The sequence below is a fragment of the Hirundo rustica genome, chromosome 26 (genome assembly GCF_015227805.2).
Source record: "Hirundo rustica isolate bHirRus1 chromosome 26, bHirRus1.pri.v3, whole genome shotgun sequence".
NCBI classification, from domain to species: domain Eukaryota; kingdom Metazoa; phylum Chordata; class Aves; order Passeriformes; family Hirundinidae; genus Hirundo; species Hirundo rustica.
This window is the reverse complement of record NC_053475.1, coordinates 3,104,427-3,120,618: the sequence shown is the minus strand read 5'-3', so window position 1 is coordinate 3,120,618 and position 16,192 is coordinate 3,104,427. Positions and strand designations below refer to the sequence as shown.

General features: G+C 50.1%; 1 protein-coding gene across 7 annotated transcripts in view; it reads left to right on the top strand.

Annotated features, from left to right (window-relative positions):
• The window catches only part of RFX2 (regulatory factor X2), a 66,820-nt gene that overhangs the window by 35,046 nt on the left and 15,582 nt on the right, over positions 1–16,192 (top strand). For 4 of the 7 annotated variants that reach the window (XM_040086636.2, XM_040086637.2, XM_040086634.2 and 1 more), the window contains exons 3-7: positions 2,633–2,722; positions 3,656–3,735; positions 4,472–4,739; positions 9,205–9,279; positions 15,288–15,469. In XM_040086636.2, the coding sequence (XP_039942570.1) occupies positions 2,633–2,722; positions 3,656–3,735; positions 4,472–4,739; positions 9,205–9,279; positions 15,288–15,469 (695 nt within the window). The remainder of the gene's footprint in view (positions 1–2,632; positions 2,723–3,655; positions 3,736–4,471; positions 4,740–9,204; positions 9,280–15,287; positions 15,470–16,192) is intronic. The other 3 variants (XM_040086639.2, XM_040086640.2, XM_040086638.2) reach the window with 3 other exon arrangements.

Here is a 16,192-nt window from a genome sequence, read left to right as displayed (position 1 = left end):
TTTAGGTCCCCAGGGGAGTGATTTCATTCCAGCTGGGTGTTTGCTTGGGGTTAATTTCCTGTTGTTGTTTGGTGTGTCAATAAAAGCAGGGGAAGTTGGAGCAGTCCTGGAAGTGCCCAGGGCACAGGGAGAGGTGATGCAAGAGAGGCTGGAGGAGCCACGTGCTGCATCCACAGAGTTGTGGCCACAGGCCAGCGAGGGGATTGTCCCCCTCTGCTCTGGGGACAGGCTGGGAGAGCTGGGGGTGCTCAGCTGGAGAGGAGAAGGCTCCAGGGAGAGCTCCGAGCCCCTGGCAGGGCCTGAAGGGGCTCCAGGAGAGCTGCAGAGGGACTGGGGACAAGGGCTGGAGGGACAGGACACAGGGAATGGCTCCCAGTGCCAGAGGGCAGGGCTGGATGGGATTTGGGCAGGAATTGTTGGCTGTGAGGGTGTTGAGGCCCTGGCACAGGGTGCCCAGAGCAGCTGTGGCTGCCCCTGGATCCCTGGCAGTGCCCAAGGCCAGGCTGGACATTGGGAATTGGAGCAGCCTGGGACAGTGGGAGGTGTCCCTGCCATGGCAGGGGTGGAATAGGATGAGCTTTCAGGTCCTCCCAACACAAACCATTCCATGTTTCCATGATTCCTTGGGTAGGCAGACTTGTGCTGTTTTTTTCCTGCCCAGTTTCAACCTGAAACCATCACAGGATCCCAACATTTTAATTTGCAGAGGGGGGATTTGTGATCAATGTCCATGAATATGCTGCATTTGGGAGGCCCAGGAGAAAAGTGACAGCTTCAAGTGATGAACGGGAACCACCCAGTGCAAAACGGGAAGGGTTAAGTGAAACTGGTTCCTTTTTGTTCCTTTTTATGTCTTTTGGGGAACTTTCAAAAGAAATTTCTGTCTCAGGAAGCTGGAGGGATAAGAGGATGGGTGGGTGTAACTCAGCTTCATCCTTCTCCAACTCCCAAGTGAGCAGCAGCAGCTGCCATTGGATGCTGATGAAGAGGAGCAATTAAAGTTTGGGAACTGGAAGGAATATTGGACTCTCCAGGAGCCACGGACGTTCCCATCAGGTGATCCGGGGTGCTGCTGTCCCCTCCCAGCCCTCCCATCCATGGAGAGCCTTCCTTGCTGGCGTGACAGGGATGGGGACAGCAGTGACCAGCAGTGCCAGGTGTCCCTGGGGTCAGTAGTGTGGATTTGGCTGTGAACAAAGGTTGGAAAACCTCTGGATTATGAAATCACCCATCCAGCCTTCGCCTGTGCTGTCGTCGGGGCATGGAGCACCGAGCGGAACTCCATGGATTAAGGAAAATCTGGGGGACAGTGGAAGACTGCTGAAGAGGAGGAGCATCCAGAGCCTTCCCTTCTCACCAGCAGGACAAAGAAAAACCTGGGAATGAACTGCTGGCAGCAGGAATGGTGTGAGGATGAAGCCCTCGGGGTTGTTGAGCGCCGGATCCCCTTTTGGCGTGAGCAGAGGCCGTTTGAGCAGGAGGGCCTCACCTTCCAGGTTGGGGATGATTCCTTCTTTTGGCTGGAAGATGATAACAGAGCACCTGGACAGGCAGTGAGGAGCTGAGCTGGGCAGCTGGGCCAGGGACGTGGCATTTGGCAAAAGCAGTGCCAGAAAACGGCAAGAGAAGTAGGAGAAAGGAAAGAGTCTGTGATGTAGGTGGCAGTGCCAAGGCCTGACTTCAAGCAGGGTTTGTGATGTCCCCATCCTGCACTGGTGACAGCCCCTTCTGCAGGGAAAAGAGGCCAGGTGATGGCTGGTGTAAGTGTGGGTGTCCTCAGGGCAGGATCTCCAGGGAATGCAGATAGAGCAGCTGCCTGGAGCTCTGAGCAGTTGTCACGAACCTGTACCTCTGCTAGGACTGGATGTCTGGTTGTTACGTAGATATGTTGGGAGGGGTAAAAATCATAAATATCCATGTATAAGGTAGCCAGCAATTATCAAGGCTGCTTCTGGGATTGTTTTCTGGCTCTTTGTTCTGCTGTGGGTGTTTCTAAAGCCTCCAACCACAGAGGATGTGTCTGCTTGGAGAAGGTTTAAGAGGCCATGAGGATACTTGGCTCTGTTCCCACCGAATCCTTTCATTCCATCCACCACATCCCCACGTTTGTTTCGCTGGAACTGAAGGTGCTGAGCACTCTGAGATGTGTTGACAGGCTCAGACTGGAAGTGGAGTAAGACAGGGACGATGGAAGTGACAGAGCCACCACAATGAAAGGTCCCTGTGCCCTTGGTGGCACTGCAGGGGAAGCAGAACCACCTGAGCTTTGGTGCTGGCAGAAGCTCGGGGGGATTTCTCGCTGCAGGAGGCAGAGTGTGGTTGGGTTTGGCAGCTCTAAGAGAAGGAACTTTGCAGCCAAATGTGGACGTGTGAGGAGAGATTCTTCTTTAGCTGTGGCTGAACTTGTCAATGACCTGCTATTTCCTTTCAATGGAGGTTTGAGGATGGCTCCTGTCAGAATTTGTGGAGGCAGCTTTGCCCAAATTCAGGCTGGTGCACCCCACGGGGAGGGTGGGGACCACAGGGACCCCACTCACAGGGTGCCACTGCTGCTGCTGGTGTCAGAGAGTGCAATTTTGGCTCACCCGTGTTGTGGACTGAAATTGTCTCTCCCTGTACGTTTTTCTTGCAGAGGGTTTTGGTGCAAGCCGCAGGCTCCGCTCCCAAAGGGGCGCAGATGCAGCAGATCTCTGTTCCCAGAGTGCAGCAGGTGCCACAACAGGTAAGGAACACGGGACACACACGGGTCCCCACGTCCCACACGACTTCTGAAACGGTGCCAGATGTAGAAAATCCTAAATTAAAGACTTGTGGGCAGTCAGAGAGCTGGGATCACTTTCTCCAGCTCTCCCCTCCTTTTTTAGACTGATGACAAAAGAAATCCTCAAGATATTTGAAGTTTGAAGAAAGAACCTTTGCTGTAGCAGTTGTCTTTCGTGTATTTGAAGATTTGATGGATGCTTTCAACTTAAATTTTAAAACATTTATTAAATCAAAGTTAAATTAAAAGCAATCTCCTTTGGTAAAGACGATTTTAGAGGCAAAATGTTTGGGTTTTGTTTTTTTTTTTAAATTAAACAAATTTACTGACCGCACGTGGCTCCATAGAAAGGTTTGGTGCCAGGGAGCTGTGCAAGTGTTTTTATTTATTTGAACTTTGCCTTTTCCAGGGCTCGTTTCCTGAGAAACCAGGGATATGTGGTGCTGCTCCATGTGGACAGCGAGTCTGGCCCTCTTAATTTTTTATTTCCTTTTGTGATTTTTTGATTTGGTTGCTCCATTTCAGAGAGGAGGGGGGGGGGGAAAAACTGACAGAGGGCAACTCCATCCCTCCTAGAGCAGTGAAAAAGGTGGCTGGGGTGCAGCTGGACGCTGTCAGGCTCCCCCCTGAAGGAAAGGCTGCAGCATGAGCTCAGCCCTATTAGTCAGCCCCAGACACGTGTCCAGAGGAAACCCAGCTCCATTGTTTCCACTGCTCGTGGAGCAACCACTTATTTATCTATTTTAACTTGACCTTTGAAAATAAAAACCTCCTTTGGGACTCCTAAGGGGAGGGCAGGAAGGGTATTTGCTTTTTTTTTATTCCTTTTCTTTTAAAAAAAGGAAAAAGCAGCGGTTCCCTGAGCAATCCCTGACTTGTTGCCGCCTGTTGCAGGTGCAGTCAGTGCAGCACGTTTATCCAGCCCAGGTGCAGTATGTGGAAGGAGGAGAAGCTGTTTATACCAATGGAACCATGTAAGAGCCTCTCCGAGCCGTCCCCCTCCCACCTCCCAGCCCTTCCCTGCCCCAGGCTCCTTCCACCCCAGCCCCACGGTGGAAAGAGGAGGAGGAGGAGCTGTTTCAGGTGTTCTCTTGGGTGTGAGGGTGGTTTCAGCCAGACTCCAGCCCTGGGGGTGTTGTCCTCATGGAGGGACGGTTCTCCAGGGAATCCTGGTCATGAAAGGGTTTGGTGTTCCCCTGTGCCGGGCACTTTTTGTGGTGACATGGGCAGCTTTAGGAGTGGAAATTTGGGAGGAAAAAAGGGGGTGTTGGAAGATTTTGTGGAGTCAAGGAATCCCAGGATGGCTTGGGTTGGAAAAGATCTTAAATCCCATTTCCTTCCAACTCCCCAGCACCTTCCACTGTCCCAGGCTGCTCCAAGCCTCATCCAGCCAGGCCTTGGACCTTCCAGGGCTGGAGCAGCCACAGCTGTACCAGGGCCTCTCCACCTTTAAAATTTCCTCTTCCTCCTGTCTGCTGTGCCCCATTTTGTGCCTCCTCTTGTCCTTCCTCCCCCCGGTTCCTTCCAAGACCTCCAGGCTCTGCCCTCCCCGCGTGCCGCACGGCACAGTCCCTCATTCCCACAGAGCAAACCCCACCAGCTCCTGCGGGGCTCTCCTGACGCTCTCCTGCATCTTCCAGAATCTCTCAACCTCGAGATCCCCTCCTCCTCCAGCTCCTCTCCATGTCCCCGTTTTTGTCCCCTGCGCAGACGAGCCGCCTACTCCTACAGCAGCGAGGCGCAGATTTACGCTCCCGCCGGCGCCGCGCCCTACTTCGACGCGCAGGGAGGAGGTGGAGCTCAGGTGACTACAGCGGCATCCTCTCCTCCGGCCATTCCCTCTCACAACATGGTGGGCATCACCATGGACATTGGGGGAAGTCAGCTCCTCTCCGGCTCGGGAGCCTATCTCATTCATGGGGGGCTGGAGAACTCTAGACATTCTCTGTCGCACACCTCGCGCTCCTCTCCAGCAACGGTACGTAGCCCTGCAGGCGCCGCAGCTCGGGGGCCAGGAATGATTCCGAAGGGAGCTTGAAAAGCCTTCAGAAAGTCAAACTGACCCGGAGTCGTCGTTGTTTGTGTCTGTGACGTGCGTGCAAGGGAGAGAATAGGCACTGGTGTGCCGCGCTCGTTTTCTTCCCTCGGTGCTCGGACCGCTCCTCTCGCTCGGCAGGCCGCTGAAGTTCTGAGGCGTGAGAGGAGATTAGGGAAGAGTTAAATCGTTCAAATATTGATTTGGTTGGGGTTTTTCCCCGCCCATGCCCCGAGCAAAATATTTTGGCTTTTAAAGATTTGTCTCTGTTTACGTTTTCTGATAAGTGCTTACCCAAAATGTTGAAATATAGCTTCAGTTACGAAGAAAACCTGAGAAATCCTTCCTCAGCCCAGTGGATGATTAGCACATAAATGATGTCAAGTTGATCATGCCAAGTGCACAGTGATCAAAAACTCGTTGTGTATGTAGCTCCTACACCATTGCGTATTCTCTCCTTGCCATACGTTTAGAAAATGTCTTTTAGGGGTAATACTGATGGAACAGAAATGGTTTAAAGTTCTGATTTCTCTAAGTCGTGTCCCTCCAGCCGCCAGCCGAGGTGGCAGGGGCTGGGAGCTCAGCTGTGTGGGACTGAGGCCTTACAGCTCTTCACCCCAAGCAGCTTTTTTGCAGTAAGAAGCACCAGGGCTGTGATTTGGGAATCTCCCAGCCCTTAGCAGCTGCCAGGAGTGCTCGGAGCTCATTTCCGGGGACACTGCTCACCTCCCTCTGCAGACTTCTGCGTGTTTATGCATTCATATATAAATATAAATACTAATGTAGGTGTAATTCAGGGTACGTAGCCAGAATTTAAAATGTGAGCAGCATCACTAGGGAGAAAAAGAGGAGCTGTTGCTACTGAGAACTCCTATAAATCTGGCCTGTTAGGTTGTGCTTTCTTTTCCCACTGAGTTTTAGAATATAGACTTTATGTTTTTTGAATCTTTGTGCCTCGAAAGGTTGCTTTGGTCCTGTAGTAAATGTGCTCTGCCTTGGGTAGGCATAAGGGAAAAGTCCTTAGGTTGGGTGGAAGAGAAAATGACAGATGCTGAGGTTCTTTTCTTGGGTGAGAATCGTGTGTGTGTGCGTATTTTAACTGTTCACAGTTAAAAATTAGCACTGGACCGTTTGATTTTTTTGCTCAAAGTTATTATTTGGGAGCATCACCAGTGTGGGACTGCACCTTACAAAGATGCACAACTTTACTCTTGGATTTTTGGGGGGATTTTTTTTGTTGTTGTGTGGAGGTTTTTGTAATTTCCACGGTGATGAGCACAATATAAAAGCCCAAGTGGAAAATATGTCAGTAGAAATATCCCACGAATGGATTTAGTTGGTGGTTATTACATGAGATAAGGCCGTGCAGAAAAAAAAAATAATAAAATTAGAAAGCGACCTTTATAGAAATACATCTGAGATAAATTCACAGAGTTGCATGTAGGAATGAGCTTTCTGAAGGTATTTTAACACAAAATATCTGAGGAAGGGCTGGAGAAGGTGGAAAGGAGCCTGGCAGGGCTGTGTCTGTGTGTGGCTTCAGTCCTTCCAGCACAGACCGGGGCTGGAGGGGATGGAGCAGAGCCTTGACTGCTTGGAATTTCACTTAATCGTGGAATCACTTGGCTTGGGACCTCAAATCCCATCCAGTGCCACCCCTGCCATGGCAGGGACACCTCCCACTGCCCCACTGCTCCCAGCCCCGTCCAGCCTGGCCTTGGGCACTGCCAGGGATCCAGGGGCAGCCACAGCTTCTCCAGACATGTCACCGAGACACACAAAGCAATCACACGCAGACAAGAGATTTTCGCAGAGGTTCTTCTGATCCAGCTCCCAGCTGAAAGAGCTGAGAGAAGAGAGGACCCCTTTGTTTATTTTTTTACTTTTTATACATTTCTGGGTCTAGCAGAAGATTGGCTTCTGGGGTTTTTCACCCCTCAGCCTCAGTGGCCAGACCAACTGTCAGTTACATTTGTTTTCAGGTTAGAAATATGCAAACAAAGGACAGAGAATGAAAAACAAAGGATTTGTTTATGTTACATGTGTGAGAAAAGTAGAAAACTGCTCTTAATATTGTACAATAACTAAAAAGATCTGAGTCCATTTAAGAAAATCAAAAGGCTCAGAAAAACCAGGGTAACACAGACACCCACAGGGAAGGATGGGTGGCTCCAGGAGAGCAGGAACTGAATCAAATCCATGGGCAGGAACATTATTTTCTGGTTTAATGTCCAGCCTAAACAGAGGTTGTGAAAGGCTGGTGTTAAAGGGGCCAGAGGGGCTCTGGTAGTCCTGGCAAAAGGTGGTGGGGCAGGATTGGGAGCTTTGTGGGAGGAAAGGAAAACAGAGCTGGTGCAGATGGAGCCAGAGAGGACAAAGTGTTTGCAGTGGCCTTGGGGATGGACATCAGAGTGGTCAGCAGTGGGGAAGGAGAGGGATTGGAGGTGCTGAGGGCTTGGGGAGGAGACCAAGGAGGGCACCTCCAGAGGAGAATGGAAACAAGGGAGGATCAGCAGGCTCAAGAGCTGCCTGAGGAGTTTGGGAGATGTTTGGTAAAGTCTGTGTGTGCACTAAAGAAAAATCTTCAAGTACTTGGAGAAACCTCTGAAGGAACCTTCCCTGTCTGCCGGAATACCAATGTTCTGCTCCATCAGATGGGCTGAAACAGCACAGGGAACAGTCCCATTCAATATCTGCCAACACAGCACTGGTAATCTTCACCTAAATTAGTCTGGACCAAGAGAGGAAATCCTTGAGACCTCCCATAAGTGGGTCCTCAGAGCTCTTCACCTTCCTGCAGCACTGCCTAAGAGCTTTTAGTCTTTCCCCTGTAATATTTTTTATTGCAGAGGCAAGGTGTCCTTTAGGATGGGACACCTGCCAACAGCAAAAGGCCAGGCAGCATTTCTGTGCTCTCCTCGGAGCTGTTGCTGAGAAGGGGAAGGAAATTGGGTCTCCCTCTAACTGTGACTCATTTCCTGAAGGCTGTGTCAGCGCTCAGGCTTTGGTTCCTCGTGGTCCATCACGGTGAGGCCGTGTTCTCAGAAACCCCTCTGATCTGAGAGTGAGTTGGGTGAGGACACCTCGAGAAGTGCTTCCACTCTGGGGTGGAGCCAAGGGACTGTGCTGGAGGTGGAGTGTCACCTCCACACCTGGATGTGGCACGGTGCTCGCTGGATGTCACCTCAGAGCCCGGCTCTGCTCTGCACCCCCCTGTGACAGAGCCTGGCTTTGTGAAGGGCTGGGTTTATCTCCCTGAGTCAGTGCAGCCTGTGAGTGTGGGCAGGAGGCCACGGGCAGATCATCTGCAGATGACTTCTGGGTGTGCCCACAGAGGTGTTAAATGAGGACAGAGGCAGGTTCTGGGTGCTGCTGCCTTGTCCTGCCTGCACTGCCAGGGCACGGAGAACGGGGTTTGACAACATCTGCTGGCGACAAACAGTAGTTCTGCTCCTGCCAGGCTCTCATGTGGGGTTTGGGGAGGTCTGGGGATTTTTATTTTCTTGTAAAAAGCTTGTAGAGGAGCACTGGAGCTTTGGGACCAGCAGCTGTCTGCTAAAGGAGCTTCCCAGCTTCTGCCCCGCAGCAGAATGGAGAAGACAAGAAAGGTTCAGGAGAGAGTTGAGGCACAAGGCAGCAGCCACAGCTGGGCTGAGGTGGAACAGGAGCCAGACAGAGAGCGAGGGGCTCCTCAGGAGCCAGAAGGCCTCACCTTGGCTCGTCTGAGATCAACAGAAATGAGCACAGGCAGCATCAAATGTTCCGTCCTGGCTTCTGGGGGAGAACTGCCCCAACTGAAACCTGCCTCCTCCCTTCTTCCCTTCGCAGTTCCCTGCATCAGAGAGCCCTTGCCCATTCCAGTTCATGCCCTCTCCTTGCACCCCAGTTTTATTTCATTTTTTAGGGTTTTTTGACAAAATATGAGGAGGTGACAGTGACCGAGTCATCACTGCCAGCTCTCCTTGGGTACAGCTCTGCAGCCAACCCCCGACCCGCTGCAGCGGATCTGCCCGGCGATGCTTTGCTCTCAGCAGGAAAGGAAAAAGAAGAGGAAAATTGGGGGTTTTTTAAATAAATAAGCAGCGCTTTTAGTGGAAGATAAACCCCCCCTGGCCTGGCTTTGTCACCCCTGTGGGGACTCCTGCTGTGTGTCCATTTGCATGTCCCAGTAACGCCTCTGCAGCTCCATCCACACCGACTGTGCTCATCTGTTTGCCTCTTTTCCACGAGCTTGTTGATGTAAAGCATTAATCATTCAAATATTAATAAAGAAACAATAATCCTGGCTGTTGCTAACTATCTGATTTCCTTTCTTTTTTTTCCCCTTTTTTTTTTTTGTTGTTGTTTTGTTTTTTGTTTTTTTTGTTTGTTTGTTTTTCTCTCTCTCCTGCGCACATTTTTTCTTTAGCTTGAAATGGCGATTGAAAACCTACAAAAAAATGAAGGGATTACATCACACAAAAGCAGTTTGCTCAACAGCCATGTAAGTTACAATCAGAATTTACAACCTTTTCCCCTGCTTGGGTAGGAGAATTATTTCTTTGGTGGATTCAACAGCACGAGTCGCTCCAAAGCAGCCTGCGATCGAGCTGTGCTGCCCAAAACAGCCCCTGCCCAAGGAAAAGGAGTCTGCAAAAATTGCCACATGATCATGTCTGCTGCTGAGATGCTCTGGGGTCTGTTAACTGCCTCTGCCCTGTGTTTATTTATTTCATCTGCCTTGCAATGGAAATTGCTGGCAATCACATAAACACGTTGGGGGAAGTTCTTCTTCCTTTCACCGGAATTGAAAAATGGCTGGAAAATGACTTGTAAATCCTCAGCCAGGGCTCGGTGTGAACCGTGGCAGATTCCCCTCAGCCAGCACGCACCAAAAGCCTGGGGATGCCTTTTTCTACCTCTCTCTGTGCCTCAGGAAACCCATCCCTGTCGTGATGCTGTGCTAAATCCATGTGCTGGGCCTCTCTCTCCGCACTCCGCCAGTGATTTCCCTGCTTTGTGTGATCTTCCCGCTGTTCTGCTGGGCCTTTGCATCTCGGTTTGTGGCTCCCATGCAGGAGCACGGAGGGGTGAGCACATGCCTGGGGGAGATTTGGGTTGATCCAGGTCATGTTGGGGTCCCTGGATTTGCCTTGGTTTCCCTGTGTTTGGATGAAGCTCGAGCATGTCCTGCACTCATAAATCCCAGTGCACAGAGTGGTGCTTCTCTATTCTAACAGATTCCCTCTGGGTTTGGGGGCTGCTTTGCTGGCATTCTTAGGGCCTGCAACCCAAAAACAACAACTTTGGCTTCTTCACCGTAGATAAACAGCCTGAGACAGCTAAAGGAACTTTAAACCAGTCTGATTCTCTTCTAACAGATTTCCTCTGGGTTTGGGGGCTGCTTTGCTGTCATTCTTAGGGCCTGCAAAAAAAAAAAAAAAAAAAAAAAAAAAAATACCCCAAAACAACAACTTTGGCTTCTTCACCGTAGATAAACAGCCTGAGACAGCTAAAGGAACTTTAAACCAGTCTGATTCTCTTCAGCTGATTTCAAACTCCAAGCCAGGGCTCCTGGGGGAGCTCAATCCTTATTTCAGCTGGTGGAGAGGGAAGGTTTCTGCTGGTAGTTGGGGGAACACAAACCTGCAGGATCAGGCAGTCCCTGCATCCCTCCCACCCCAGGCTGTGCCAGGCTCACCCTCCTGAAGTGCTGCACGAGGATTGTGCTGCTCTGAGGGATTTTTTTTTTTCTTGTTCGTCGAGGACAAGGTTTGGGGAAAAAAAAAAAAAAAAAAAAAAAAGTCAGGAAAGGAGCAGAGGAAAGAAAGCAAAAGGTAGAAAAGAGATTTCACTGACCACCAGCTGTGCAGGATGGAATGGGGGCTTCATCCAGCCCTTGGTCAGACTTTCCCCTCCCTTGTCCTGCAGGGTAGAAGTGCAGAACTTGGTGTCCCTGCTTCTGGGTCGTGGTTCATGGTCTGGCCTAAGGTTGAAGTGCTCTTACAAACTCTGGAGCACACCAGCTCCTTCCTGAGCCCCTGTGGGCACAAACAAACTCCTTCCTGAGCGTGTGGGACACATCCACCCTCGGCTGGTCCCTCTGAAGGTGCTGCTCCTGCGCAAGGGGCAGGGCACAGAGCCTGAGCTGAGGAACCCTGCGGGCTCCTTGCTGTCCCCAATGTCCCTGCTCGCCCTCCCAGGCACAGGGAGGTGTCTGGGGAAAAGTGGGGATAAAAAATGGGATGAGCAGTGCCTGGAGGGGACACAGCACATTGGGGAGCCAGATCAGGCAGTTCCAGGGCTGGAGGAACTCCAGAGCCATGACCCAGGGAGGCTCTGCAGGAGGAGATTCTTTCAGGACTCATCTGAGCGAGGGACCTGAGCCCTGCATGGAGCAGGGTGGTTTGGGTTGGAAAGGACTTAAAGTTCATTTAATTCCAACCTCCTGCCGTGGGCAGGGACAGCTTCCACCAGAGCAGGGGGCTCAGAGCTCTGCCCAAGGCAGCTTTGGATGCTCCAGGGATGGAGACTGCAGGAGGCCAGAGGGTGGGGACATCCCAGTGCCACCGGTGCTGCACCTTCCCCAGCTCGTGCTGCTCTCCAGGACGCTCCAGTTCCACCTCTTCATGGCAAAGAGCAAAACCAGAGCACCAGGGAGAGAATTACCCACCCCAGATCCCCCACTGCTGCCACATAGCCTCATGCTGGAGGAAGGAAGCAGCAGGTGACTGCAATTTGGCGAGGTTAAAAAGCAAATTCCAGCTTGGGAAAAGCAAGAGGAAACAAGGAGATGATGCTAATTGCGCTTAGTTGTGGCTTAATTGCTCTGAGCCTTAAGGTTGCGGAGTTTTTCGTTGTCTTCTGCCCCTCGTTTTAAGTTTGGCATTTTGGAGGAGTGCAAATGCTTGGGATAACGAGGTTTATTTTGTTACCATCAGCGGATGGCTGGTGCCAGGAATCTTTGGGATTAAAAAACAAAATAAGAGGACAATTAAAGGTATCTCAGTCCCGAGGGAATTTTTCACATAATTTAACTAAAATCAGCACGAAATGGAGCTTGATAACTGAATTTGGCTTCAAAACCTCCCTGGGAGGTTATCTGAGTGCACTTGAAGGGTGCAGTGGGGAAGGTGAAGCTCCTGCTGAGCCCCGGTGGCAGGGGGTGGCTCTGATGAAATTGTGCCAATGTGTGACTGCAGCTGGCAGTGCACAGGGTCAGGGGATTGAATATTTCCCTGCCAGTTATGAGCTTGCAGATGATGCAAAGAAATCAGAGAAAAAACACTGCAATTTTTGTGCTCCAGAGCCTGAAGTTGGAGGAGTTGGATGCCTGAGGCCCTGCGGCTCAGGGATGTCCACAGCACGAGTAGGAGGAGGGAGAAAATGTGATTTTTTTTTTCCTCATTGTCTGCAAAATGAAATACAAAAAACCCCACAAAATAGCCTCCCCTGGAATTCTTTCCTGTGAGTGAAAGGCTCTGCCCTAACTCTGAGCTCGACTGAGGGGAAATTTAAGAACCTGCTGCTCATGGTCCCAGCTAAAAACACCTTAAATATGACCCAAAAGTGGTTTCTTTTTTATATTTCATAGACGTGGTCACAAGAAAACTTCTCCCAACCTGGACCTTCAAAAAAAACCAAAAAAGCCTTTTATTTTCTCAGCCAGCTCCAAGAGCGGCTTTTTCCATCCTTGGATCAAACCAGGATGAGGTTTTTGCCAGAGTGTTGTTTTTTTTTTTTTCCAAAGGAAACCAAAGAGTCAGATAGAAATAAAGTTAAGGTAGAAATGAAAATTAAATGCTCCCCTGTAGTGCCTATAACAACCACAGCAGCATATGGCTGTAGAGTGATTTTATTGGAACCCGATCGTGGCATAAACAGAAATAAACTGGGGAATATCTGATTGTCACAGCTGAACAAAATTCAGAAAGCAAACAGAATAAGAGATCCAAATGGGAGGAGTTTTTAATTTTGTCATTTGAAGTGCCCAATGTGCTATTAGTTGTGCAGGAAGAGCAAAAATCACGTTTGGAAAATTGTTTATATTCTGACAGATCTCTGTTTCAAGCTCTTTTGTGTGCTTCGTAATAAATTTCTAATTCAATAGTGGGAGTTCATATTGTGAAACTCTGCAGTGTTTAAGGGAATATGAAAAGACTTTTGCAGGAAAAGGAAGCTGGGAGATGAAGGGAATCTTCTAGAAATATCAGGGATTAGAATAAAAAATGCCCAGGATCAAATTTAAATGAGAGGGTTTATCTCTATCTGATTTTTCCATCGTAAGAGAAAACTTTTATATTTTTATTTAAGGCCTAAGATTTGGGAGATAAATAGCTGATGCACATTCAGGACCTTCCACAGGGTAAATAAAATACCTGGCTTAAAAATTTGAACAGATCATAAGCAATAATCTTTTAAATATAAGGAATGGGCCAAAATGAACGTAGCTGTGGACAACTTAAAAACGGAATTCCTGCTGGTGTTTTATGGCAAAACCGCCAGGATCCGCTTTTGTTTGAGGGAGCTGAATGGTTGGAGGGGGCTCAGGAAAGACTTTTTGGGGCTTCCAGGGGTGTGTGCGCTGCAGATGGGAGCAGGATGCATCATCATGGATCATTAACAAAACATCCCTTGGAGCTGGGGGGTTTGGAGAATGGCCTTTGTCTGGGGAGATGCCCTCAAAGAGTGTGGAGCTGGGGGAAGGTGGGAGGAGGAGAAGCAGCTCCTGAGGAGCAGGACGGAGGGAAAAGTGGCCAAGAGGTTTTAATTTCTTCCAGCTGTGGCAGCCCCTGGTCTGCTCCAAAGGTCACCAGAGCTGATGGGTGCAGCCATGGGGGGTTTGGGCTTGGATCTGGATCGGCTCCAGCTGACAAATCATGGAATGGTGGGGGTTGGAAGAACCTTAAAGCCCATCCAGCCCCTCCCTGCTGTGGCAGGGACACCTCCCACTGTCCCAGGCTGCTCCAAGCCCCAGTGTCCAACCTGGCCTTGGGATCCAGGGGCAGCCACAGCTGCTCTGGGAATTCCATCCCAGCCCCTCCTCACCCTCACAGGGAACTATTCCTTCCCAATCTCCCATCTAAATTTCACTTTTTCAGAGGGAAGCCATTCCCTGTGTCCTGTCCCTCCAGCCCTTGTCCCCAGTCCCTCTGCAGCTCTCCTGGAGCCCCTTCAGGCCCTGCCAGGGGCTCGGAGCTCTCCCTGGAGCCTTCTCCTCTCCAGGCTGAGTGGAACAGTTTTAATTGTAGAGCTTAAAGTGCCCAGGTTTGGATCCAGCTGACTTTGTGCAGCAGCAGTTTAAATTTGGATGTGTGAAGGAGACGCAGGGAACCCAGGCTGAGGGTGCTGCAGAGCCTCTGTGAGAGAGCAGGGTGGGATGTGGAGCACAGAAACTGAGCCCAGCTCCCTGGAGCGAGCTGCCAGGGATGTCGTCACACAGCTCAGGTTGTATCTTCACAGAATTATCGATGTAAAACCTCAGCCTTGTGGTGAATTGGGACCTTGGGGTGTCACCAAGAGAGAATGGGAGAAAGGAGAAGGACGCTGGGGTGGGAGTGGAGGGGGTTTGAGTGCAGATCCATGGGTTTTGTCAAATCCCACTGATTTCTAGACTAAATCCATGCTCAGTTCCCATGTTTGCTTGGACTCTCAGTTGCATGGAGATGCTGTGGCTGATATTTGACATCCACAACCCAAGTCTGATCTGGTGGGAATGCGGCTGGTTCTGGGGCAGGGACGGAGATCTGGGGGGAGAGGGAAGCCTGGAAAATGTTAATCCCAGACATCCCTCACGACAGCGAAATTGCTCCTACTCACCCTGCTGATATTAGCCCAACTTGTACACCCAGTTCCTTCCAAAATTCAATTATCACAACACTCATTTTATTGATGCTGAACTCACTTAGTCAATTAAAGGAGATCGGGGGCTTTGCATTCGAATTCCTGTGCTGACACCGTGTGCTGGACCTGCCCTTTCAGACCATCTCGCTATAAATAATTTATATTAATTGCAGATTTTAATCAACAGCCGTGTCAGAAGTTCAGACAGTAAATTTTGCAAAGTAGATGGATTCCCTCCGATTTTGAAGGTTGCTTTGGCAACCGTTAATTTTATTGTTAAGGGAGCCGTTGCAGACATGCCAATCTTCCAATTAATAAAGACTTTGCATCAATTTGCTTCCCCTAGAATTTACTTCTCTTAGGCAGCATCTCAAGATCTCTTTTCCTTGGAAAACGCGAGTTTTTACAGCTTCGTTTCGGCTCTGCAGGAATTCATCCGAACCCGAGGTGGACCCCGAGGTGGCAGCAGGACTGTGTTTTAATGATAAAACTGACTGGTTTTGTTTGGGCTGGGGGTGCTTTTGCCATCCTATAAACTAAGAATTAACCCGCATAAATTAATTACTCAGTTCCCTTGAACTTCTCCGGCCGGACGTTTCACGCGCCGACCCCGCCTGATGCCCCAGCACTCTTTAGACTCGCGTGTTCTTTGTTTTTCCCTGCCTGAAGCTGCAGTGGCTGCTGGATAACTACGAGACAGCGGAGGGCGTGAGCCTGCCCAGGAGCTCCCTGTACAACCATTACCTGCGGCACTGCCAGGAGCACAAACTGGACCCCGTCAACGCCGCGTCCTTCGGCAAACTCATCCGCTCCGTCTTCATGGGGCTGAGGACTCGGCGCCTGGGCACCAGGTTGGTGGGAATCTGCGGTTAAATAAACGCAAAAAAAACCCCTCCTGCAGCATCTCTGGTGCGCTCAGAGCCTCCTCAGCACGGTTGGAAGGTTCGGGTTTTTCTCTTTTGGGATTTAGGGGAACATCCGACCCTGATCCGGTGGGGAAATGTGTTTTATGTGAACGTGAATTGCTTCTCATGCCACGAAGATCCCAGTGCTCCAGGGACTGCTGGAGCTGTGCCAGGCCTTGGGATGGAGCTCAGGGAAAGGTTCTTCCCCCCGAGGGTGCTGGGCACTGCCCAGGTGTCACCGAGACACACAAAGCAATCACACGCAGACAAGAGATTTTCGCAGAGGTTCTTCTGATCCAGCTCCCAGCTGAAAGAGCGGAGAGGAGAACCCTTTGTTTATTTTTTTACTTTTAATACATTTGTGGGTCTAGCAGAAGATTGGCTTTTTGATGTTTCTACCCCTCAGCCTCAGTGGCCAGACAAATTGTCAGTTACATTTGTTTTTAGGTTAGAAATACGCAAACAAAGGACAGAGAATGAAAAACAAAGGATTTGTTTATATTACTTCTGTGGGAAAGGTAGAAAACTGCTCTAATATTCTACAGTAACTAAAAGATCTGACTCCATTTTTGAAAATCAAAAGGCTAATAAAGAAACTCAGAAAAACCAGGGTAACAGCCAGGCTCCCCAGGGAATGGTCCCAGCCCCGAGGCTGCCAGAGCTGCAGGA